The 26949-nt window shown below is 31.3% G+C and overlaps 1 protein-coding gene across 2 annotated transcripts in view; it reads right to left on the bottom strand.

The window, feature by feature from the left end:
• LOC107448577 (macrophage mannose receptor 1) overlaps positions 1-26927 on the bottom strand; it is a 29531-nt gene extending 2604 nt beyond the window's left edge. Inside the window, exons 1-10 of one of the 2 annotated variants that reach the window (XM_087168050.1) lie at positions 26861-26927; positions 23576-23662; positions 20878-20997; positions 17696-17853; positions 16144-16255; positions 14403-14644; positions 10820-10988; positions 9928-10080; positions 9442-9564; positions 788-955 (exon numbers count right to left, since the gene is read on the bottom strand). In XM_087168050.1, the coding sequence (XP_087024176.1) occupies positions 788-955; positions 9442-9564; positions 9928-10080; positions 10820-10988; positions 14403-14644; positions 16144-16255; positions 17696-17853; positions 20878-20997; positions 23576-23662; positions 26861-26903 (1375 nt within the window). In that variant the 5' untranslated portion in view covers positions 26904-26927. The remainder of the gene's footprint in view (positions 1-787; positions 956-9441; positions 9565-9927; positions 10081-10819; positions 10989-14402; positions 14645-16143; positions 16256-17695; positions 17854-20877; positions 20998-23575; positions 23663-26860) is intronic. The other variant, XM_087168051.1, reaches the window with a different exon arrangement.
• Positions 26928-26949: the final 22 nt, after the last annotated feature.

Raw genomic sequence — 26949 nt, 5'->3', positions numbered from 1 at the left:
AAAAAAAATCATCAATAGAAAAAATCATCATCTAATAAAAAAAAAATCATCCTAAGGAATACAGGTTATTGCAATCAATAAGAAGAAATAAATGCGAAATGAGGTAATTTTAATCGTTGAAGAGACTTATAACAACAATACTAATAGGGAACAGGTTTCTATCGCTATTTATTAACTATTTTCATCCTTAAAAATTTCACTATGGCAGTTAAGATTGATGTCGGGCAACTAGTAATCTTCCCCCTCTCTATTTTGCTACCTTTTAAAGGGTAGACCCATTCATACGTCCATTCATTCATCGACAGATCGTAATTTTGACCTGAAACTGAGAGCTATCAATCTCCAATTAATTACTTCCAGAGGTATTTATTTGTTATTGGAACTTGGAGGACTTCGTAACCCGACAGATATAACGTGCACCAGTCACCATTTACAACACGGGGAGTCTTCGGCCTGCGGGGATCGATCTCACGACCTCTTGGACATGGGACCAACTTCCTACCAACCAGGCTATCCCTGCCTTTGTTATTGTATTTAGAGTTTAGGAAAATTAGTAAGGTTTTTGTGGGTTTTTTTGTGTGGTTTAATAGAATTAAACACACGTCGTTTTATTTATTATGTTATTTTGATGTCCGAAAAGTTAGGCTATTTTAGAAAATTAGAATATTTAGTTAATGTTTCATTGGGACCTGTTTCATTGGGACCCCCCCCAAAAAAAATTCCGTTGATCTTAAGGACCCCAAAATTGTTTAGAATTTTTTTTTCTTTCTGGAATGTAATAATTTACTTTTTTGAATCGAGCAAACCGAAGGTCTATGGTGGTTGCAAAAATAGTCGTTCCACTTCATTGAGTTAGGATTGACTTCAGCACATTGTTCCTTTTCAAAGTTTGGCTCATTGTTCGCCCATGCTGTGAAATCCATTGGTGTTCTATCCACCCATACAAACTCTTCCTCTGAAATTTAAATAAATAAATGAACAAATAGATAGATAAATTTCATACAAATAATAATTATAATATAATGAGACCTGCTTGTTCAATAAAAATCGAAACCAATTACCTGTCTTAATTATCGAATCGCCAAATTTCTGATTACTATAAGAAAGTTAAATATTAATGAAGTATAGTAATAGTTAACCTGTTCCCGATCACGTGTTAGTTAATAATGCAAGTAAATTCAGTCTGACAATAAAAATAATGTCTTTAAATACACCGAAGAGCCAGTACATTATGACCACCCTCCATATATAACAATGGGGCTCGCCCAGGTTTTCATGGTTTCTCGCCCAGGAGCAATGTTTTCATGGGGCACATTAGGACCCATAATCCTCATAGAACAATCCCTGACGTCTGTAAGCTACTTGAACATAGTTGCAGACCAGGTTCACCCATTCATGTCAACAGTTTTTCCTGCGGGGGATGGTGTTTACCAATAGGATAACGCACCATGTCATAAGGATCGAATCGTCATGGATTGGTTCGAGGAACAATCCAGTGACTTTCAAGTCATGCCTTGGCCCCCAAATTCACCTGACCTTCATTCAAGAGAGCATTTGTGGTCCTACTTGGAAATCCAAATTCGTGCTGCCACGCTACCCCCTCGCAATGTGAGGGAATTGCAGGACCAGTTGGTGAGCTCTTGGTACCAGATACCTCAGACTACCTATCAGCACCTTGTGGAATCAATGCCACGGCGGGTGCTAGCAGTTTTGAGGGTTAAAGGTGGTCCTACATGTTATTAGCAGGGTGATCATAATGTAATGGCTCTTCGGTGTAAATAAAGCTCAAGGTTTGTCATGTTTTGAGGGCAAGTGCCACTTACCTTAAAATGTTATCCAATCATAGAGGCTATTAAGAAATTAATGGCAACGTAGAGAGCTAGAAAGTCGCAGAACACGTTGATCAAGGGACAACATGTTTATGCCGTGAAGTGACTTTTTTTCGATGTGTAGAGAACATAAAACCGTTGATCAGTAAAAGGTGTAATTGTTGGCGTGGTTTTACAGGGGACAATGTCGTTACTACCACTCTAACTCATGCTTACAAAAAGTGATCAGAGGTCATGGATTAAAATTGAGGTTACTCTTGACAAAATTGAATAGCAATATTATCGAAGACGTGTATGCTGAGAATGTGTTACAGTTTAGGACAGTTGCTTTGAAATCAAGCAATCCAAGATTGAGGCTGTGGATTTGTATTGCACTGGTGGACATCGTATGTGGTCTTCTTTCCAAAGACTATCCATGGATTGTTCCGTCGAAGTATCTGATTTCTGACGTGCCGTCTGTGTTCCGAGCTATAGAACACTTCGTCGCTAACATGAACAGGCAATACCTTGTTACGGTATCCAACGACTTCCTAACTTCTAGCATAAGATACAAAACTTTGCAGGTACTTATATTGAAGAAACATAATGTAATTTCGCTTGTACAGTCCGCAAAAAAAAAAAGATATCACCCTGAAATGATCGGATTTTCAGGAACTAAGTGTCAATCTTAATGGTTCCTGGGGGTGACCTCAAATATGCTAATTAATTAGTGCTAACTATTAATTAAGTTGCGAAATCAGACACAAAAACGTACTTTCTCTGAATAAACATATAATTTTTTTTACATATTTGGATTTTTAACCTTCAAAATATAGGGGGTAGCCGCAATCTGGGAAATATGGTCCCCATAGTTTGGTCAGGAGAGCGATCCAAAGTTCGTACCCCTTAATGTTAATTTCACTTTTTACGTTTTTAGTCATATTTTTAAAACTAATAAAGCAATTCAAAGAAAATTTCACCCAGTCATAAAACTCATTTACCCAAAGATAATTTCATGCAAAAAATAATTTTTAATAATAATTAATTATTTTTTATTATTTAATTAAATTGAAAATGAAAAAATTTTGAATTATAAGGTATGAATTTTTTTATACCATATTAATCTACATATTTTTCAATTGAAAAATCTAAAGTTTCAACTGTTTTTATTTATTAGAAGCTGAGAAAATTTAAAATTAATTATTTAAAAAAAATTAATTTGGCGACAATAAAGAAATGTTTAAATGGGGCTATTAATATTAAAATGTGATAAACTTGCGAGAACTTGACTTCGCGCTCGTCGCGTAAAATTTCATTCATATTTCTTTCGCTAATAATCGTTTGCTAATCTTTTTATTTTTATTTTTTTTAAACTATAAAATACAATGTTTCTTTTTTAGTCTCCTAAAAATCGATTTGCAATTTAGTAAAGAAATTTGAATAAAACATTTTATTGAATAAAAAACATTTTATTCAACGAATGTCGAGTTTTATAAAAGCATGCTTCTGATAGAATATGATTATACAACAGATTGTGCGTCTTTAATGTGATTACTTTTTATTTTTCAGCTTTTTTTACTCAATAACTGATACAATTGCAATAATATACATACGTATGAATAAATTTGGAATAAAATATTTTTCAATTTCTTGAATATATATTTTATAAATATCAATAAAAATACGTAGTCAACATTTTTAAGCATCTCTCACAACATCGCAAATTTCTCAACATCTTATAGGGTAAACTAACCAGTGAATGAACACTTAAGCTTAGCTTGCCCGTAAAAAAATCATAAAAATCTCAAAATTTGTAATTTTAGCTAAATGATAGTGTCGACGTATTTGTTATTAAATGCAAATTATGTAAAAAAAAATTAGATAACTTACATAATATTGTCTTAAGCTTTCGGTGGTTTAAATAATAAGTAGTAAGATAACCAAGTGAAGGAACAGTTCTTACCAGTGAATAAACACTAAATTTTCCAGTGAATGAACACTTAATTTTGAGAATGTTTGATGCTCGTTAGGAATCCATAGGCCACACAAATGCCTAAAAATAAGATTTTTCTTGGAATTACAACATATAACCACAGTTAACGTGGAAAATGTTACTTTTTTCAGGCATGGAATGGAAAGTAAAATATGTTTGAATACATAATTTAAAAAAATGTTTTTCATTTTTTTTTCTCACAGTTTAGTAGTCCGTTCTAAATTATGAGCGTTTATCATTGTGTAATCCGGTGATGTTTTTATTATTATTATAATTAGATCACTTTTTTGTTTACTCTTTTCCCTATATTTTTTAAGCTTTTTTTAAAATCTCTTTAAGTATTTTTCTTCTCTTCGTCATACTTTCTGCTTTAACTTTTTTTCCCAGCGCTTTCAATCTCTTCAAATTTTCGTTTTTTTTCTGAAGTTAATGCAAAAAAGTAATTTATTTCCTTTTCTTTTGATTTAACTTTCCTCTTTTTTCCAAATTTTTGGCCAATGTAAATGTATCTTCGAAATTTCTTTTGATTTTTCCAGTACCATTTCTAGAATTCCTCACTGGATAATAAATGAGAAAAAGGAGTTTCGAAGTTTGAGTAAAATCCATCTCCCATTGACTTATATCTAGTGGATCTTCAGCAGTACTTACCATTTACTTATGGAACCAATTTTTTTTTGCAACTAACAATGCCTCAAGAGGGCTTATCTCAGAATCAGTTTTCAAGATACTTTCATTATCAATGTTAGTTGTATCAGCTTCAGTGCCAAAATTTGATTAACCAAATTTTCTTTTTGAAATAAATTCTTCAATATTGAGAAAAGCACAGGCTATTGGATATTTGGGAGATTAAATTTTTCTGTCAATGTTCCGTTAAAAATTTGCAACATAACTTGTGAGATTTCCTTCTCAAGCTTCTGAAGAAATAGAGCATCGTTACTCTCGAAGTATGTGTTTTGTTAATAAGCTGTCTTGCTCATTAACTCTTGGTGTCTGTCTCACATGCATTTGTTAAAATAAACGTTTTCTACATCGAATGGAAAAATATCGCATTTCATAAAAGCATTTTAACTTCATCAGATGATGCCTTAAAATATTATTTAAAAATGGATGTAAAATTTTCCCGGCATATGTTTTACAATTCTTTTGTTTTCAAGATCTAACGGGAGAGTTCCATGAATTAGGTACTAAACCAGAAAATTTGTTTTTAAGAACAAAACTTGCTCAGTTTCAAATTGATATGAGATTTATATCTATCCAGAAGAAGCAAAATAGGGAATTTGATAACATTTTTAATTAGCCATGGGTAGAAACATCTGCAATATATTTGTAAAATGTTGCTGCGGTCATCGTTTCATTCCATGAATCGCTTTTTCCAATGAAGTATATAGTAGTGACTGATTCTGTAATATCTCAAAGAATTCTTCAGTAAGGAAAAACTAATAATGGAGGTACTTTTTTCTCTCCTAGGTACTTTAGAATATAAATCCTTATAATTTTTTGGGCCAAAGATTTTTCCCGTTTAAGGGCAGTATTCAACTCTTGTTTCGTTCGCATTGTAAATGCAATCACTTCCTAAAAGGGTGCCAGGGCTACTTCCCTCCTAAAGATTCTTCTAAAGTTCTAAAAACCAGTATTTCAAATATTATTCTCTAAGGGAAGTTTTGCCTTTTGAAATTATCTTCGCATTGCACTGAGTTATCGGTGGATGTCACCTCAAAAAAAACTTCACCCATTTTTCACCTGGATGATTGTCTTTAAATGGATTTTTCCTACCAGTTCCTGTCTGAACATTAAGGACCGCAATAAGATAATAATTTAGCTAATTAGTGGCACAAAAACCTGCAAAGAAATTTTCGATTCAAGCTTTTATTATTATATTTATTTGTTATTTAGTCAGTAAACATAGTTTATCAAGGTGTCTAAGGTATGATGTAATAACTAATCACTACATTTATAAAGATAAATAATAAATAAATTATTATTATAATTCTTTAAATAAATTTAGTAATTAAATTTGTTATAATATTGTTATAGGAACTATTCATACAACATTTAACTGAATTTTGGATGCCCTCTATACCTCAAAGCTACTTATTATTCATGTAAAATCATATTTCACACATACTGTTCACTCACTGGGAAATCTATTCCCAGTGAAGGAACATGTCTGTTCCTTCACTGGTTAGAAGTTGATTTTTGTATTTTTAACATAATTTTGATGTATAATATGACTAAAGGTACAAGAAAATTAAAAATTTTCTTTTATTTTCATTAACTTAAAAAAATCCCAGTTAAGGAACATTTGTTTATTCATTGGTTTTTCATCGTTTGGTAATCCAGTTAATAAACAGCCCCTAATCTCAGTACTTGCTTATGTTATGATGCTTAAAATAAATAAAACGTAACTTCAATAACCATATTTTGAAATCTCTTTTTCACAATGAGAAAAAAAACATTATTATATGCAATTAATTGTACTTTAAACGGATAACTACAAACCCTGACCTTATAATTTGTCAAAGAAACAAGGCGTTGAACAGATACTAACAAATTCAAAACTTTTTCCAGAGAAGACTCTAAGACCAGGTAACTCAGTGCATTGTTAGATGACTTCCTATTGTTAGGTAGTAAGCTACTGTTACCAATCAATCGAAATCAAAACGATTAAAATCGTATTTTTAAAAAATATCTATGAAATGTTCCTTCACTGGGGTGTGTTCCTTCACTTGTTGGTTTACCCTATATCGTCTTAATCTTAAAAGAAATTTTCGGAAGTGTTTCGCAAACTATTTTACCAACTATTTAATTAAAGTTTAACATTTTTAAAAATCTTATTCTTTACCCTTTTAAGTTTATTATTTCCTCATTAATATACTAATCAATTTTTTTAGTACTTTAATTTAGGTTTTCTTTAAAGTAAAGTTCCTTTCAAAATTATAGTCAAGTTTTTTTTAAAGACTTATATTGCTCCAAGGGATCTACTCAATAATTTCGCTATTTCCAGAATGAAATCTGTTTGATCGAAACATATTACTCCTTGAAAATTAACTTTTATTATTTATCTAAGCTTATTCCATTTATAACGGTATTAAGGTTAAGGATATGCGATGGAAGCCCCGTTTACTATTATACTATAAATGCATTAAATCATGTAGCTTGAATAATTTATTTTAAGCAAATTATTTAATAATTTTAAGCAAATAAAGGTGTAAAAATAAACTCAATCGAAATATTCTGAATGTATACCCTAAAATATATGTAGAATAAACTTTGAAATCTATATATAAAAAATACCTTTTCAAACAACTTCAAGTAGGACAGGAACGCTAACTTGTTTTAAATAGTTGTCCCTGTAACTATTTAATTTCGATTCCTGGTGCTAGGGGACATTCCATTTTCACATTCGACTTTTGAAATTTCAATTGTAAAAGGAATTTTTTTATGTCCTTGAATTAAAATGTTAAGGTTTGCAGCAAAAAAAAAAAAAATGTACTGCATTGATTTTTTCACAAAGCAGTGAATTATTAATTTTTTCAATCTAAGAACCTGTGCCTCTAACTTATGTAAAACTTATTTTAATATCGAGTGAAATAATTTAATATGTTGTGTAACTAAATGGATAATCCCAAGAAACTGAATCGAAAATATAAAAACTTCATTGATTTAAAAAAATAATAGATAATAGTAAAAATAGACATGTTTTGAGCGTAGAATAATAAAAGTCACAAGTTATTCAAACCTGACAAGAGTTGAGAATGGGCGATTATATTTGAACGCTCGAAACTTGTCGACTTTTAGTACCCTCTTCATATGTTTTGAAGCCAGTTGACTTTTTATTGTCAATTATACTGTTTTACAGTTGAGTCTTGATCATTATTTTGATAAGGATTTTACACTCGTTAAAGTAAACATATGCATTTTAATATTTTAACAGGATTCATGTGGTCTTTAAAAACGTAAGAGCATCAATATTGTAAAAGTTATATTTAACTTAAAAATTAAAATTTTGTGACCAGATATTTTCAGTTAATGAAATTAAATATTTTATCTTTTAAGTTTTTGTGCCCCTATTTCAGTATCTTAAATATCTTACAAGCTCTGTTTAGAAAGAGAGTATCAGATATACATAAGGGAAACAAAAATAATCTTAGGAGCAGTATTTGGTGGTAAATGTAGCTTATCGTAATTGAAGAATATGCTGTGCGACACTTAATGGTGAATTTGAGAACGTAAGTTTCAGAATGTATCGAAACATGAGGATGCTATTTTCTAATCATCTTTATCCAAAGAAAACCATGTAACCTAAATATCTAGCAGAATGAAGTGATTTTTTAAACAATTAATCATACAATATGCAACATATTATTTCAATATCTTATTCCTAAACATAACATATTTCAATGTTTTTAAAATGCCACTAAACATTCAGCAATTCCTTGAGTTATAGAAAAAAGAAATATCGTAAATTATAGAAAACTCTGTGAATGTGCATTAGAATTACTATACAATCTACATTTTATATTTCAAGCACTTTTTTTCCCTTCAAAAATGATAATCCCTAAAATTTTGTATATAGCTATAATAAGTTATGTTAATTTGATTTTAGTATGAGATCCTCGAATAAATATAGCAAAAACAACATAATCTAAATAGTATCAGATGAAAAGTTCATGTGTTTAAATACTAAAAACTCAGAACGTAATAAATAATTTATAAATTGATTCAAATTTTCTTTTCAAAGGGGATTAAAAAAAATTTTCTTTTTTTGCTCTTTGGACAGAAATCAGCTTAAAAATTGTCTATTGCGTAGAAACTTCGAGAAATATTCCATTAATAATTAATAAAACCTCTTAAAGCAATCACAGAACTTTATTTCAGTTTTTTTACGGTCAAATTTTGGTTGCTTAGCAACCTAGTAAAATTAAACATTCCTCTTTTGAATTAGTCAATGGGTTATCTTAAAATATTCATTTGCGCAGGCGACTTTTTTTGGCGGTTTTCTGGACTATCGCCAAATATATAAACCTTTATTGCTACCCAATTTACCACCCAATTTTTTTAAAATTTTGTCTACCCCCCCTAATTCAAGTGTCTCGATTCCAAATATGTAAAAAAAAAATATATGTTTATTCAGAGAAAGTACGTTTTTGTGTCTGATTTCGTAACTTAATTAATAGTTAGCACTAATTAATTAGCATATTTGAGGTCACCCCCAGAAACCATTAAGATTGATACTTAGTTTGTGAAAATCCTATGATTAGAACGAAAGTTATTCAGGGTGATATCTTTTTTTTTTTGCTGACTGTACATACATTAAAAAGAGTTTCCCAGACATGTTACTATTTACTTTATTAATATCACTCGTACAACAACCACTTTACTTTTAAAAATAACTGGTTAAAGTATTTTTATTGTGCTATTACAAATGTATTAAGTGTTAATAACACTAAATATAGTTTTAAACGATTATTTTTATAAACATTAAACAGATAGTCCAATTTCGTTCATTTTATGTCTTATAACATTCAACTACATCGAGCTAAAACCATAGAAATACGTTAGTGTTTAAACCATTAATACAGGTTATTTGTATAAAAATACATAATACAAAACACTTAAATACATCACCGCACTACTTACCATATCGTAAATGGCGATGAAGACCTATCCACGAAAATAATCGTGCTTTCATAAAATGCACCATTAAAAAAGGCTGCAAAATATCTAGTTCTGGTTGGGAATGAAAACTAGCCAGTGTACCGCCTACATTTGAGAAAGGAAATAAAGGGAAAATAGAATTAAAGCAAACTATTAGACGTTATAAGCATTAGAAAAAGTTTGAAACTATCACTTGTTATGAACATTAAACAGGTGTGATCTAGTCTAAAGTCCCTTGTTAAATTGTGAGGGCTGTTGATTTGGGTCCATATTAGTAAAAAAAAATATTATAAGAGATACTTAAAAAAATTCTATTAACGTTTTGATAAATTTAATAATAAAACTACAGGGAGCAACAAAAATTGCTAGTTACTGAACACTAGATGTAAAAATTAGTTTGAATAATTAGTTTGAAAAAGACACGGAATAACATTTTTATTAGTTTATAAATTAAGTAGTACACATCACCTCTTCTTAAACATCTGAAATTAGCTTCAAACCACGTCAGGTGATCGGTATTGACATAGTAGCAAAAGTCACCACCAAAATCTCTCCACCCAGCAGGTTCTTCTGGACAAAACAATTCTTCAGATGACATCAGAGATGGTGCAGTTTCTGAAACTACAACACTTATCATTTTTTTTTGTACGATTCATTAAGTGTGAATTAATTTTATTTCTTTGAGCGTTATAAATTTAAATACTTATCGTAAAATTACTGATACATAAGAGTCCTTTATATTTCTTCATGATTTTTGTTGTGAATATATATTTGTGTCTTTTAATGTAGATATTTCCTAGAATTCGTTTCCGACAAGAATTTTTAAATGAACATAAATAATGTTATTGAAAACTTGACCCTCAAAATATAGCATCTACAATCTAGATACTAGATACCAGATACTAGAAATGAAATCTAGATACAAAATATAGTTCCATTAGTTCAGACCAGAGGACACTTAGAGGACCTTAGTTTTCACTCCTTATGGTTCTTTTCCCTTTTTGCTTTGTTTGCTATATCTCATGAGTTTTTAAAGCAAATCAAAAATTTTGCGCTTAGTCATGAAATATGTTTATCCAACAATGATTCCACGTAAAAAATATTTTTTAAAAATAATTATTTCTTATCATTTTATTCATTGATTGCTTGATTTTTTGAATTATTTTTATCGAACACAAGTTATCTATATTTGTAGTGGAAGAAACTTAAATTATGTTTAATTTATTAAAAAAGTTTTATTTCTTCGATCTTTATAAATTTAAATACTTATCTTAAAATTATTGATACATCAGTGACTTCATGAAAATTACTTGAACAAAAAGTTTCAATTCGATAAAGCTTTTATTCTTAAAATAATTACCAGTAGAAGTTTCACAGATAAAAGGCATGGGTCTTTTACAAGAGACTGTTGTCCACTGGTGGTTCAAATTACGAATGGCGCATGCTTCATCCAGCAAGTCCCCTGGATCTTCCATCCAATTTGTAAAGGCAACAAACCACCCAGAAGACCATTGTTGTTGAAATTTATTCTAAGCATTCGAAAAAAACTATTTAAAACAATAACGTAAGAAAGTGCTGAGGTATCTGGTAAAATTAAATGGTAGCAAATTCGGAAATTTAGAGGGTAAAGAATAAAGCCTTACAGGAAGAACTTGAAATGAAATTTGAAATTGCAAATGAAATAGAAATGGTAAATATATAATGTACAACACAAAAAAGATCTAAATCAAAATTATTACCAATTATAATAATAGTTTAAAAATTTTGAGCTGTTCTATAATTGAGAAAAATAATTTTGTTTGGAGCTAGATTTTAGAACTAAGCAGTCGACTATTTTGAGCTTATAATGTCTTAACAGATGTAGTAAATTAACCACTTAAAAATGTTTCATTAGTTTTCCTACATATTTATTAAGTGTGACATGGGATTATCTATGTCTCATAAAGCATTCCTTAAAACGATATGTTTCGGTTATTTTCTTATAAACAGAATTAAACTTGCTTTTGTGGCGTAACTACCACTACGAATATTAAAAACATCCATTAACCCTGACATTCAAATATCATTTTAAAAGCATTAAGAGTAAATTCATAGCGGCAAGATGTGCACTTTATCCTATTCTAAAAAAGAACTCTCCCCCCAGCACTAATAACAGAATTCCAATTTTTAAAATGCTTCTCACCCCCCTATTAACATATGCAGCACCCACCTTCAAGGGGGGGGGCTGCAAAGACAAATCTTAAACTCTTACAGAGTGCTTATAATAAAACCCTCCGCAATATCACAAATTCACCCTGGTATTTCAGGAACAAAAATATCCGTAATGACACCTGTGCGCTTAGCCTTCTTGACTTATACAAAAATAGTTCTCTTAAATATTTTCTTAAGAGCACTGGACACTGCAACCCCCTTACTTCCTCATATACGACCCAAATGACCCTAAGTGCAGGAGACGGCCTAAGGTCATTCTCCATAACTATAAAAATCTTCAAGACATCGTTTGAGTCGTATTGCTGATTTTTCTATCCCCCTGACTGTCTCCTTATGTCTTTTTTCATCATTACCATTACCCTTTTCCATCTTCTTGGGTAGGCCCAATCCTTCGCGGAATTACTGTGGCTCATTCTGATTCAATTTACTAATTAAACTACTAACAATGCTAACCACTAACTGCTTATTTGTCAATAGTTATAAATTAAAAATGAATAATAATTAATAATAATTAATTTAAAGAACTTATGACTTTATCTGTTTGTTTATGTTTTTACCTGTCCGTGTTATCCCTGTTCTATCTTTTTTACCGCAATATTATTTAGCTACCTAACATTAAGTTTACTAACCCAAACAGTGGCGTACGCAAGGGAGGGGTTTAGGTGTTTAAACACCCCCCTTGAGCTCAGACAATGGCAAAAATGAAAATTTTAGTAGAAATTATGCGGGCTATTATTTTTTAAGACTATATATTTTTATTTGCCTTATGCCTACTTTTTTTTCTCACGGTATTTCTCAGAATACTGAAAAAAAATTTACTATAATAGGGTTGCACTTTTGAAACCAAATTCACGTGATAATGTTACGGACTGGTTCCTTCCTGTCCTGTCAGTCGCGATAGTTTTCGAGACTGGCTGGCATTCGCGAGGTCTTTACGCGATGATTCTGGAATCCTAGAATAGTGTAAATAATTTATCTTCAATTGTTTCTATTATTATATATCAAATTGGGATTTTATTGTTATTTATTGTTATGTAACCCAGACTAGAATTATGATTTTCAACTATTGTACATTCTGAGATTTAACTTACTGTTAACGCAGCAACCCCCTTCCTATCCTCCAATTTATTTTTCTATTGCGATGAAAGAGCAGATATCCAACACTGGATAGGTACTCTGATAAAACTTGAATAGTTAGTTAGTGGAGTTAGTTAGTCGGGCTAAGAGGTATCCTGCCGGTATTTAGCGACAATTGTCGCTAAATCTGTTTTGTCTTAACAAAAAGTTCACTCAATCGCCGAACCCGTCGTCGCCACTATTTCGACTAGTGAAGAAATCAGTAACAATACCATTGGTGATACTGTGCTCATCGAAGTTATTCATTCCAGCTCGAAACTTTGAGATCGTAACATAGCGGATATTTCTGTTCCAATATATATATATATATATATATATATATAAATATATATATATATATATATATATATATATATATATATATATATATATATATATATATATATATATATATATATATATATATATATATATATATATATATATATATACATATATATATATATATATATATATATATATATATATATATATATATATATATATATATATATATATATATATATATATATATATATATATATATATATATATATATATATATATATATATATATATATATATATATTTGCTGTTCTTGGATCTTTAGGATGTCAAAACGCAAGAATTTAACAATTTTTAATTACTTTGAGAAAAAATCACGACCTGAAATTAGTAAGGTGACATACTTCCGTTGAAGAAAACGTTTGTAGCATAACAAAATCTGATGAATGTGAAAGTGGCCCTCAAAGTGTTACTTCCCATCCATATGACTTTTTTCAGAAGATATTACATTATGTTCTTAAATTTAAAAAATCAAATCAAAATTTAACTATACAATGTTGTCTAAATAAAAATTCAAATTTGTGTAGCTGTCTAAATTCGGGAAATAATAGTGCTTTATAACATACTCGAATTTCTTTTAGTAGTTCCAGAAAATTATGAACACCCCCCTTGAAAAATTTCTGCGTACGCCACTGAACCCAAATAATTTTAATATCAATGGCCTTTGATTCAGTTTGTAACCATATAATTTACGGAGGTGGCTTTTTTGGCCAGGTACTCCGGTGCACCAAGTATTAGTTTCCGCAGTAACTTGATTCAAGAGTACCTTTTGATAGATGAAGGTTGGCATGATCGATAACTCCGCCCTCACATTTCCTGACGTGATGTGAACGCGCAGTAACGTCCACTTCGCAAAATAACTTGACGGTAACACCTACTTCGATGGATAGTCCACATTGAACAGTTGACTTGCTACTTGTGAATGCAAAAATGCAACACAGAAGCAACGACGTGAAGTTAATACAGCTCTCACATTCAGCACTCAACAAACAGCTCTCACGGTCTTTCACAAGTACAGCAACTAGTGAGATCCGTTCATCGAATTCTATCCCCGATAAAATTCTAGTGGGGGAGTATTGTGGCGTAACTACTATTACGAATATTAAAAACATCAATTCACTGGTATATAAGACATGCTAACTTGTTTCAATCACGAGGTACCTTCTGATAGATGAAGGTTGGCATGGTCGATAACTCCGCCCCCACTCTTTAATATGCCAGTCAAGAATACATACTTGAGAATAACACGAAATATGAATTGTAATACATACTTTGGTTTTAATGCCAATCCACATGTCTTCTGTGTAATTTCTCAGTATATATTCAATGAACAGATTAACTGAAAAGTCATTGATAGTCACCAAATGACCATTATGTGTCTCGATGCAGTAATCTTCAGCATCCTGCCATGTCAATTTCTTCTCAATTACATGATAGCACGACGTTCTCAATCTCCAGCCTCCAATTCGGGGAGAGCAAAATCTAGCATCTGTATATCTTCTGGCTTGTTTTTCTAAATGAAAATAATAAATTGACAACTTTCTAGTTTTTCTTAAAAGTTGTGAAACTACATTTCTTAACAAATTTGGATATTTATTGTTTTATAATAAACCTCAGTGTTTTTAATACGCGTTTTTGACATATGTATAACTCCGTTTCTTTGAATTTTTAAATCCAAATTATAACACATAACTTTAGATGTAGAGACTATGTAAACAAAATGTGGAGCAGCTCCATCTGTAACCTTTGAATGCGCATGCTCTCAATGAACGAGGAAGAACAGTGTGTAACCATGTGATGATAAGAAATAATCTCATCATCATAACTAAAAATAAAGTTGTTTGTTTTTGTTTATCGAATCGTTCAATCAATATCCATCGAATTGAAAACAAAAAGAAACTTTTTGTTCCAAACTATTATACAATTGATTTACATGGTTAGAAATTGAGATGTCCAATCAACGACTCTAAAGTAAATGAGCCTTATCAATCCTCGTCAGTTCATAAGTTATCTGCGTGTTCTCTTTGATATTGTAACACTGTATTTTATTTTTACTAGTTATGTTATACAGAAAGATGTCTCACTGCTATTATAAATCAGTTAATGATAAATTGATGTAAGGTTTAAGTTCAGGTAGTTTTGGTGAAGTTAATTTGGACATTTCTTTATATTAGAAACCCTTTATACCGTACATCCAATGGAAATTGAACTTCAAACCACAATATAGCTAGGTAAATTGTTAGCTAAAGTTTAATCCTCATCATATTATCCAACCATGGTGAAACATCTAGATTCGTTTCATAGGGTTAGATATTCCTTTAATGGTCAACCAGGAATGTCACATAATTTTAAACCGGTCAGAAGTTATGAACAGCGTTTAAACCCTTACCCTTCTCTTCAAATTTCCACATCACAACCAACTAAGGCTCCTCTAATTCAGGGGCTCTATAACCAACGAGAGGGTTTTCAGTCTGCAACAGATTTAACGTGTACCTTGCAAAAGTTCTAAAAAATTCCGATTGACATTAGTGATTAGAAAATCAGTACAACAAACAGACGACACAAACGATAATTTTAAAACTCTATTTATTTATTTGTTTTGACTGAGATTTTGTTTGAAGAGGTGTTGCAACCGGATACAGGAATTTCTAAAATATAGTTGTTCTTAAAAAAGGTATACTACCCCCAACAGGGAAGTAAATTACGAAATTATAATGAGACCACTGAACAAGCTACAAAATCCGTATAACAATTCTACATACATATGCTACAAAATCTGTGTTAGGTCAGTATTGATACAGACGTGCATTAAGCCAGATTTCCAAAAGAGAGTAGCTCCAGTTTTTGACAACTCGCGGTGTTTGGCTTCCTTAGAATTTTTTGTTGACGGTTTTGCTGTTTCGATCTGTATGTAGCACATATGGGGGTTAATTTTAATCAAAAAAATTTCAGCAAAGATTGTCCTAATACTCTACTTAATAAATCCTGTTCTAAGAAATTTAATTTTCTTACTTCCCTTTTTCTGGCAAATGAATTCTCTGTCATGGCCACATTCTAAATCGTTCCATTGGCCGGGTTTTCCATTGGCTCTTCCAGAATAAATAATGAATTCCACGCAATCTTCCTAAATGGATGAAATAAATAAATTAAAACGGATGAATCAGTTTTATTAAATTAATCTACTTGTCAAAAAGACTGCATCAAATATTGCGAAAATATTTAAGACGGGAACGAACAAATGATTTATGATTTCCTTTTTTTAGTAGTACAAGGATTAAATAATTCTAGAGCTCATGTCACAGAGTTTTAGTTAACTTCGTATTTAACCAAAGTTATCAAGACAATGTATAGTTAGGTAATTTGGCATAATAAAAATTTCCGAATTTTCCTGTTTAAGATTTAATAAATCAAAATAAATGGAAATTAAAAAAAAAAAATTCATTTAAGAAATGTATGTTGGTTTCGTAAACACAAGAAAATAAAATATATCTTAGCGAGTACTAAGTGTTTCGTGATGTTTAAGTAAAAAACAAACAAAAACATAATCAAATTCTGATGAAAGAATACGTATCGATATTTGTGATAAGAATGTAAATTGTTTTTCAGACACTTAATCTTTTTCGATATTTTTTAACATTCTTATCATATCCGGGGAAATAAATTTTTTGCTGTAATTATACAAATACTTGATTTTACCAAAATCGGGAGGGGAGAAGCTACAGATTTTTTTAGTGTCACATTTTTAGTTTATTATTGTCGAAATGTACATGTTTCTAAACGTTATACGAAACAGGGGGTCGCGTAACTTTTTCGCCAAACTTCTAGGGGAGTTAGGACACATGCATCAGGGTTAAAATTGTATAGTAATCCATGTCGTCGTACGTGGCTAAAGGAACTTCCCTATAACTACCTGTTCAGAAGCACACGAAGAAACAGTTTCTAATAGGGAAGTGGCCTTAAAAAGCGTATGACGATATTCTCGAAAATGGGTTATATACTATATATAAAGTGTTGAAACTTGTACATTTAAAAACAAAAATAGATAAAAATGTAATTTAAAAAATACAGTAGTTCGCAATTTAAACTGATTGCAGATTTCAAATCAATGATGCGTAAGAATATAAAATCTGCTCAAAAATCTCATGCAACAGAAAATAAAAAAAACTTGTTTAACAGCTTTATTTATACTTTTACTATTACTATAAACATAGAACAAAAGTTTATCAAATGTTGAAGAACAAAGTAATTGTTATTGGTTTTAAAAAGTAAAGAACATGGATAAATAAAGTTTTTGTTTAATAATCATAAACTGAAATTCAAATATTAAGAAAATTGAAAAGAAAAGCAAAACAATGATAATTCAAGAAAAAAAAAGTATCATACTATCATCTGCAAAAACAAGTTTTTTCTACAAGTATTATGGCTCAAAGTTTTCAACTTCTTAAAAGTTTCAGCTTTTTTAAGATTTACTCTCTACTCTATAAGTAACAAAAGAAAAATAAGACTACTTGAACGAATTTCTTCACACGAAGTAAATAGTTAAAAGTAAGAAAAACATTAAAACCTTCTCAAGCCTGGGACCTGATGGCTCATCTGGTTCCCAATTCCAATAATCATAAGGCGTACCATCGTCCCATTTGTATTGAGATTCATTATCTCGGTCATTCAGTCCAATCCACAGAGTTTCTTTTACGTTCATTAGAAGAAACGCTGTTAAAAAATCTAAAAATATAAATTAAAAACCATTTTAAAGTTAAATTATTTGAAGCAATTACAATTTACAATTACGAATTACAATTCACTAAAAGAACGTATTTTAAAATATTATTTTGACTAAATTCTTACTCACATAGAAATGAAATATTCTTAGCGCAAATCTGCGATTCTAAACCGGTTTAAGATTTTTAAGTCAGTAAATTGAGACTTTACCAATGCCATTGATGCCAATGCCTTTACTTTGAACATAATTTCGAATTTTATTATTGAGTAATATTTCATATTATTGAGGTATGTAATATATATATTTCATATAATATATATTTCAATACAATAATATTTCATATTATTGAGGTATGTACACATTAAAATAATTATTTGAAGCTTGAATGGACAAAAATGGTAGACGATTTTGATAAACAATTAAAAAAGGAGTTCGATATGCGCAGATTGCACTCAAGGATTCACGATTTTTTTTCCTCTTTAAATTCTAAATTTAGTTACAAAGCTCGTCTACATATAGCGTTGCAAATTGTGCGAGACATAAAACTATTGTTTCAAAAATAATCACAATCTGCCGCAACAATGGTCCGATATGCAGCAACAGTAGCAAAACACAATGTTTCATAAGCTCATCGGACAAAAAATTAGTCACCCTAGTTTGCAAGCACCCTAGTCGTTCTGATGTATCGTTGAATTTTGTTAGATGATGCAGTGGTCAAGTGACGTGTTCAGTTGCGTGCACACTGCTTCAACGTGATCAAAAGCAAGTAGCTATCCGCGAGATATTTCTGTTTGAAGCGGAAATTGAGTGTAAATATGGATAAGAGTAAGGATGTGATCGAGTGGCAAAAAGGGGCAATTGTGTTTGGCCATGCCAACGGTCATACAATGAATGAAGTTGCTAGATTTGTCGGTGTTTCGATGCTGACTGTTCAACATGTCTACAAGCAGTGATGTAATACACGTGGTCACGAAGGACGACGTCAGAATTGTGGTCGGGAAAAGATCATGCATGAAAGGGACCGGAGACGTGCTTCCCGACTTGTCAATCAAAATCACTTCCAAACCTGATAGGAATTGCTTCAGTTAGTTTTTGCCTTTATTCAAAAGACACCCGTCGTCGAGTGCAACGAAGAGCAGATGAAGCATTTTATCCTGACTGTGTGCTAGGTCATGTTCAGGCCGAAGATGGGTCTGTCATGTTTTGGGGGCGTTTTTCTTATAATGGATTGGGTTCCTTCACTGAGGTGGCCACTAACATGAACCAACATGTTTATTTTAACATTCTGGGTGATTAGATATTGCCTTTCAGTCAACATCTTCATGAAGAGTGTGTAGTCGATACCCCTTTTTTTCCTTAATTAGTTATTTAAAGTCGTCGTTAATTTTTGAGACATCCCATTCTGTTTCACACTTTAAATATGTTTTCCTCGGAAACTATACGTACCGTAGAAAACATAGATATAGAGAATTATAATAGTCCCTATACTAGTCCTTGATGGTTAATCTAATTTCTGTTTCGTTTTATGAGTTTCTGGTAAGTAAAATTTGCAGCAATATAGCTTTGGTTTCTCTAAATCTTAATTTTTTTCAGACTTTCTATTGATCAGGCATTTTTGACTCTTATAAAAAAATTTAAAATACGAGATATCTAAAAATTCTGACTTATATTGTAAAAAATTTAATTATTCATAACAGTTTGAAAAAGAAGTGAAAATTAAATTATTAGCTTTTATAAATTCTGTTTTAAATTTGATAAAAAAACACGATTTCCTAAAAAAAAAAAAAAAAAAAAAAAAAAAAAAAAAAAAAAAAACTTTCGTTGTAAGGTAACTCAAAATTATTCACTCTAATTAATACAAAAGTTCGATTAGAAGAGTTTTTCAATATGTTATTTTAAAAATACTACGTGGTTCCGCTGCAGCTAGCTCCGCTCACCAACTCATCACTAATTGCTTATCACTGTTTATTTCTTCTTAGAAGTAAATATTTCTCATGAAAGCGTGAAACATTTTTATTGTAGCTTTATGTAAAACAATTCTTTAATCGCAACAAATAGACGATAATAATTATAATAGATAAGATTACAAATAGACGGCACGAATTTGAAAAATTACCTTCTGAACTTGAAATAAAATTAACCTAAGGAGTACAGAGTAGGAGACTCAAGAAGAAAAAAATGTGAAGTAATTTTATTCATTGAAGAGACTTACAATAATTCAAATAGGAATGTAAAACAATAAAAAGTGAGAAAAAAATTTCGAAATAGCACTTAAAATTTCAATAACTTTCGAACAAATTTAAATTTTGATAAAGACTTTGAATTAAGCTCATAAACAAACGTGACCCTTTAAGCATGTCAAATTTCAACTCTGCAGGTGCATTCTCGCGGCGTGTGTGGTATTTTTCCTACAAGTTCAACAATTCTAGAGCAAAATATCCAATGTTAAATTTTTTTATTCCATCGTAATTCCTGTATACTTTTTTACACACCTTAGTAACTTCAAGTTTCCATATCTCATAGTTCTGCATAGCAAAATGAAATGTAACGTTAATTTGAACACCCGAAATAGCAGTTAATATAGATTAATATAGAGAGATATTAAATTAATTTTATACTGTCCTGAAATGTTAATTTGATCTGCTTATGTAAAAATAAAATTCTGATCCCAGTTGAAATTTAAAACAAATTTATCTAAAAGCGTGATATTTAAACTTACTGACTAACATTGTATAAAATTGTATTAATTCATAACGCTGTTGTATTCAAAATCAGATTTAAAAAAATTGTGCCATGTAATAATTATTTGTTATGGCTGTTAGTTTTTTTTATTAGATTAATTTTTTTGAATCTATTAAATCCATTAATCATTTATTTAAATGCTGAAAAATTCAAAATGAATAATTGTTGAAATCAGGCATCGAAATCTTTTCTTACTCCGTAATATTTTGTGTTCTTTTAGATCTCTTGAAAAAAATATTGTGAATAAAGTGTAACGGAAAATAATTTTACTCCTTGAAACTTACCTAATTGTTCTTTCGAATGTACGGAAGCAAGCTTTCCACCGAGCTCTCTGCAACGCTCGGATGCTCTCTCCCAGTTCAACCTCATTTCTTTAGTACCTCCCGTTCTGTAGCACTTATCCTCTTGAAAAAATAATCATTGAATTATGCCAACAAACACAAAAGAATACCGAACAAATAGCTGTGAATTCCTCAGAACTAAAACTTTACCAATGATTTTTCATTGTTTTTACGTTAATAATATTAATAATAATAGCAATAAAATTTCATTTATGAAATTAGAATGATTTTTTAAAACTTATTTAAAATTATTATACGCTAATTCCTATGCAAAAGTATTAATATTAAACTTTAAATATTTAAACCTGCAGTCTATTTTCAAAAATCTTATTCAGAATGATTACACGGTGGATGGCTAATTAGAAATTATTCTTCGAATGCTTGATCCAGGAGTTTCTTAGTTTTCTGGATAGAACTCAAAATTAGAAGGTTACATTGTTGAATATTGATAGCCTTTAACCCAAAAGTGGGTCTGCTGCTGAACGTCTGATATAAAATAAAATAAAACACATGTTGAAAACGCGTCACAACGAAATCAACAGTAAAATGACTAGTTTCTAGTCTTATTGCTGCAATATGAGATGCCGTGTTATGCTTGGTTCCACTTAAGCTTCATTTAAAAGCCGTTTCCACAGCCGTTTTCTCCAATCTCTTCGAACTGAATAATAATCTTTTCGCAGTTCTTTCTCCCTGATGATGCAGAGATTTTGTGGCAGTGACTACTGTCTTTTTAAACCTCTCTAAATCACATTAATGTTCTACTTCGTAAACGAAAAACGCCATATATCAGTCGAAGTATGAACTTATACTATACAGAGTTTATCCCTATAGTCTATATTAGTTTATACAAAAGATTTCGAACTTTCTATAGAAGTGGAATAAATATTATTCATTACTTTTTAAGAACTAGCAATTTGGTGATAACTTGAAAAAAAGTGTTCTTTCATACAATATTTTGATTTCTTTAACGTCAAACTCGTCCCGCAGTGGACTGATCGATAAGACACGGTTCCCAGCAGATCACCGAAGTCAAGCATCACTGGCTGCGGTCAGTGTGCGGGTGGGTGACCACTTGGATCAGTCTGCGTAGGGACCGAGGGTGTGCGGTATTGGTCCTCGTTAAACTGTTCTACCGTAAAGTGCTCGACTTCGCGCGTAGGTCGTCGGGCTACCGAAGCGGGGGTGCCATCCCCTCCGCAGAGGATCAAAATTGTGATGGCATGTCTTCGGATCATCCTCCGGGATGTTTCCCAGACCGTCGCCAATAGCCCATTGCGCAGCTCTAGTGCGACGCAAAATTAACAACAACAACAACGTCAAACTCAGAGAGATAGTGCACAGCATTTTTTACTGTGTAGTTAGCATGGCAGAAAAGAAAGAATGCAAGAAACGAGGAAAAATAATTGCGGTTTGTTTGAATTCAAAGGAAGTCGTTGAAAGATCTATAGTTAAATAGTTCTTAAAAGCAAGTTTTTAAGTATAAAACGTCCCGCAGTGGACTGATCGTTAAGACACGGCTCCCGGCAGACCACCGAAGTCAAGCATCACTGGCTGCGGTCAGTGTGCGGGTGCGTGACCCACTTGGATCAGTCTGCGTAGGGACCGAGGGTGTGCGGTATTTTTCCTCGTTAAACTGTGCTACCGTAAAGTGCTCGACTTCGCGTGCAGGTCGTTGGGCTGCCGAAGCTGGGGTCCCATCCCCTCCACAGAGGATCAAAATTGTGATGGCGTGTCTTCGGATCATCCTCTGGGATGTTTCCCAGACCGTCGCCAATAGCCCATTGTGCAGCTCTAGTGCGACGTAAATTAACAACAACAACAACTTCAAATATAAAAGTCTTATAATTTTTGTTTTTCATAATGATGAAGACCCCTATCTTTACTCAACGGGGCCTCGGGCTGCAGTCCAAGTGACGTCACACCCTATTTTAATTAAGCCTATGCCTAAATTTTGCCTTGTTGAAAATATAACAGTTTTAATTTGGCAGAAAAATTTTAGAGACAATATGCGTAAGAATGAGATTTTAGAAATCAATTAAAATTTCCTCCTTATAATCGTAACTATTATTATTATAAAAATCTTTGCTTTCATTTGCTTGTTATTGAGGATCATACAGTAGTTCATCACCTATAAGACGTGACGTCATACCATGTTTTGACTTCAGCATCATGGTTGCCCAAAATGAAGGCAAAGGCTAAGTTTATGATCGGCGGTCATGAATCATACTCAGGTGCAGTAATATATAAGAGAAAGGCAGTTAGCCATCGTCTTCTTGATAATATTTTTTTAATAAATTGTTATTAAAAAAAATTGGATTATTATTATTTTTTTATTGTGATTATTATTGGATTGTTATTATTTTTTTTTAATATTTTCATTAAGCTATTCATTTTTGTATGATAAAAAATAAATTTATAAAAATCGACGTTAGGGTCAATGTCTGATCCACACGTCACAGGTTCTCAACCAACAAGTATGTACTAAGTTTCTTCGATTTGTAACTAAAACCACTATGCAGAAAGTAAACTTTAAGATTTTAATATAATGTATTTTACCTGCTTTGGTGCAGTTTGTTTAACGTTTTTTCAATTCGGGATACACACAACATCATGTGGAAGAAAAAATAGTAAAAATCCTTACCAAAAGGAAACCATCCCTTGTCGCACGAAGTCTGTGCTTGTCTCTTTGAAATCACTTTTGACGAATTTACTGACAGAGCTGCAATATCTAAAAATATCAGTTCAATATCTTATTGATAAAAATGACAAGTCATTGCTTGTCGTTAATTTGCAATACGATTTTACTATTTTCTTTAGAACATATTTTTCAACACAATATGGAAAAGAACTCAAATGATCACTCATAGCTAATCATAGAAAAGAATTGGAAGTTTCAACCATACGACATTTCTAATTATTGTCCCAACATTTTTGGTGTCGACCGGTCTGTGCAGGGGGCAGGGAACTGTCCTTGCATCAGAAAGTTCCTGAGTTCGAATCCCGGGCAAGGCATGGGTGTTTCTTTCTCTCCCTGTGTGTCCTATGTCTTTTCTCCCTTGTGTGTGAATGTGACCCGCCCTATAAACGGGTTGTGGTTGTGTGAATGGCATGGCAGAAGTCGTATTCCTGGCCATAGATGGCGTCTCTGAAAAACAGGAACAATCGCACCCCCACTGCCTAAAAACAGGCATACGACAAAAAAAAAGCATTTTTGGTGAACAAAAAATCCGATAGCATAATTCTCAACAAACAAATAATCTATATTGGCATTACATTATTGTATACAATTAGCAACATTAAATCGCTGAAACTCAGTGTTAAAAACACTAAGCTCTTATTGTGAATCTTTGTCATTGAGTGGGGTTCAATCCCTGGTATCGGTTTAAAGCCCATCTAGGTTCAAATCAATGGGTACCAGCTTGTAAGAAAATTTTGTTGATGCATAAGGTTGACCATCGTACCATTGTAAGGTTGACCATCGTACCGTTGCACTGTGCGCCCGAAGACCATGATCTTTGGCCAAAAGTCAAAACTACGTTTTCAACTAAAATATGCGTAGGCAGTTTTAATATCGCCCAAATTAAGTATTCATAATCATTCCAAACATTATAATTTACTTTTTGGACCGACGAGAGTACAATGTAGTGAAAAATATGTTAATTTTTTTTTAATGTGACTTTTAAATTTATATTTCAGAAATATATATATAGGAATTTCACCTTACTGTTACACTTTTATCAAAGTAATTAGTCTGAAATTATAGTACAATTTTTCAATTTGTTGGATTAGTTAATACTCTTGACAAACTTATAGTTAATATTTTATCATTTGACATTTTAGAATGTTTGAATCACTTTCGAAACTTATCTCCAAAAAGTTCCACGAGGTAATTAGCTAAACTTCTTTGTTGTTGTCTTCTTTGATGTTTCTTCCTTCGAAAAAACCTGCCCCATTTTACCCGCATTGCAAAGGTGGACCAAATATACCGAAAAACAAAAATGATGTTTTTTTTCTTCATGTTTTTGAGTTTTTTGTAATTAATTCGCGTTATTTTGTAATATTACTTCGGAAATATAATTTGCTTTTTATTTTTAATATTAAATTACGAAAATTATTATGTTTTCATTGCTATATTTAATTATTTAAACGTACTATATTATTATTTTTATTTTTGCTCGCCATATTTCAGCCGCCATTTTGTTTTTTTTGTTGGTATTTTTAGTATATTTCAAAATTTTAATTAGGAATTCAATTTACCTGCACATAAAAACCCCTAAATAAAACCCGCCAAATTTTGAAACAAATTTTATTGAAATACTAATTTTGGACTCGAAACCTTGGATGCTGGCCCACTGTGCGTTTTAAGGTTGACCATCTTACCATTGCTCATAAAATTGTGGAGTCTTAATCTTCATAATCTCTCTTTCCCACAACGGGCTGTTGTGGGAAGATTTTGCTTTATTAACAATATTAATGCATTTTTTTAAATTTCAATTTTCCTAATAAAGATTGTGCAGTTAAGTGTTTGCAGACTTAAGAGAACGCTATACTACGGGAGAAACTTATCATTATGAATTTTCTTTTACCTTCATAAGTAATTTCAAATTTAAAGTATGGAAAGAATGAGTTCAGGCAGACCTAGAGCAAGCCATGAAGTTTCAAATAATGAAGAAAAAAATTCAAAATATCAAAATTTAAACATAGTATGAGAGGATCACTTATTACATAATGGGAAGTTCTCCTCCGAAATTGTTTGCATTTTGATATTTAAATGTTTTTTTAGCCATTGAAACTTCATAGCTCACTCTGGGTTTGCCTGAAAATTTTAAGTTAGTTATGGAGATAAAACAGAATTTACGATGAAAAGTTTCTCCATTAGTTTAGCGTTCGCTTTACGGTGTTTCATCTGTGTATCTACAATTAAATATCTTTCGTTCATTTATTGAAAATACTCCTTTTTTTCAATCTGATTTATCATTTTGATAATCTGAAAATTAACATAAATCAACTCGAACAAAAAAATAAATCGTAGATTCCACTAGAAAAAGAAATACTCTTTCGAATGATCAAAAACAGCATCACAAAAAAAAAAAATTAATAACACGCAGAATGTTAAGAATAATAACAATAAGGAGGAAACGGCAGGAACTTAAATGTCACCCCAATACATAGAATTACGTTTGAAAAAAAATGGAATGAATGGTAAGTGAATGAAAATAATTCAAATTTTAAAGTCATACACGGAATAGTGTTCCAGAGCACTTGATGTATGTAGATATCACGTTCCAAATAATGAAACTGGTTATAATTAATAATAACCGGTGATTATAGCCACATTTGTTATGCAGCATCCATAAGTCAGTGTTAAAGCTTTTATGAAATTGGGTAATTATTGGTAATGACCGGTTCATAAAATAAATTCTCACCAAATATTAATTTTAATCGACTTATTTGTTGGTTATTAATAATAAGCACGTTTATGTCAACGCTCTGATTCCTGAAAAAAAAAAACTGACCCGATGTTCATTCCATAGACTGAAGCTAAGATCATGTTGTCATTTTCATTACTTTTGACAGAATTTATAGGCATTATTAATAGAAATAATCGGTCAAGGGGATAAATTATCATAACATATGTAATTTAAGTGCTATATTTAGTTTCTGTTAATAATCATCGGTTGTAATTAATAATAACTGTTTAATCATATGACTGAAATATATACAAAAATATGCATTGTACAGTTGAAAGGTTTGGGACACATTTGTTAACACTTAAAGATTTTATTTCTTTTTTCTAAATGTAATCAAAATCATAGCAAATAATAAACTGATGTTCACGAAATGTCTCACAGATTCAAAAACCATTCAATTAAAATTTAAAGGAACTTTTAATATCAGTGTACGCTAATAAATAACATTTGTTTACCTGTTAATATTACTGACAGAAGGTAAAAACATGTAGCTATCATGCTTCGAAATAAAATTTGAAAGGGAAGTGAGGTTTCCTTCGGAAGT

Source organism: Parasteatoda tepidariorum, chromosome 7 (assembly GCF_982258835.1).
Source record: "Parasteatoda tepidariorum strain Cologne lab strain chromosome 7, Ptep-v5.0, whole genome shotgun sequence".
Taxonomy (NCBI): domain Eukaryota; kingdom Metazoa; phylum Arthropoda; class Arachnida; order Araneae; family Theridiidae; genus Parasteatoda; species Parasteatoda tepidariorum.
This window is presented reverse-complemented; position numbering and strand designations above follow the sequence as displayed.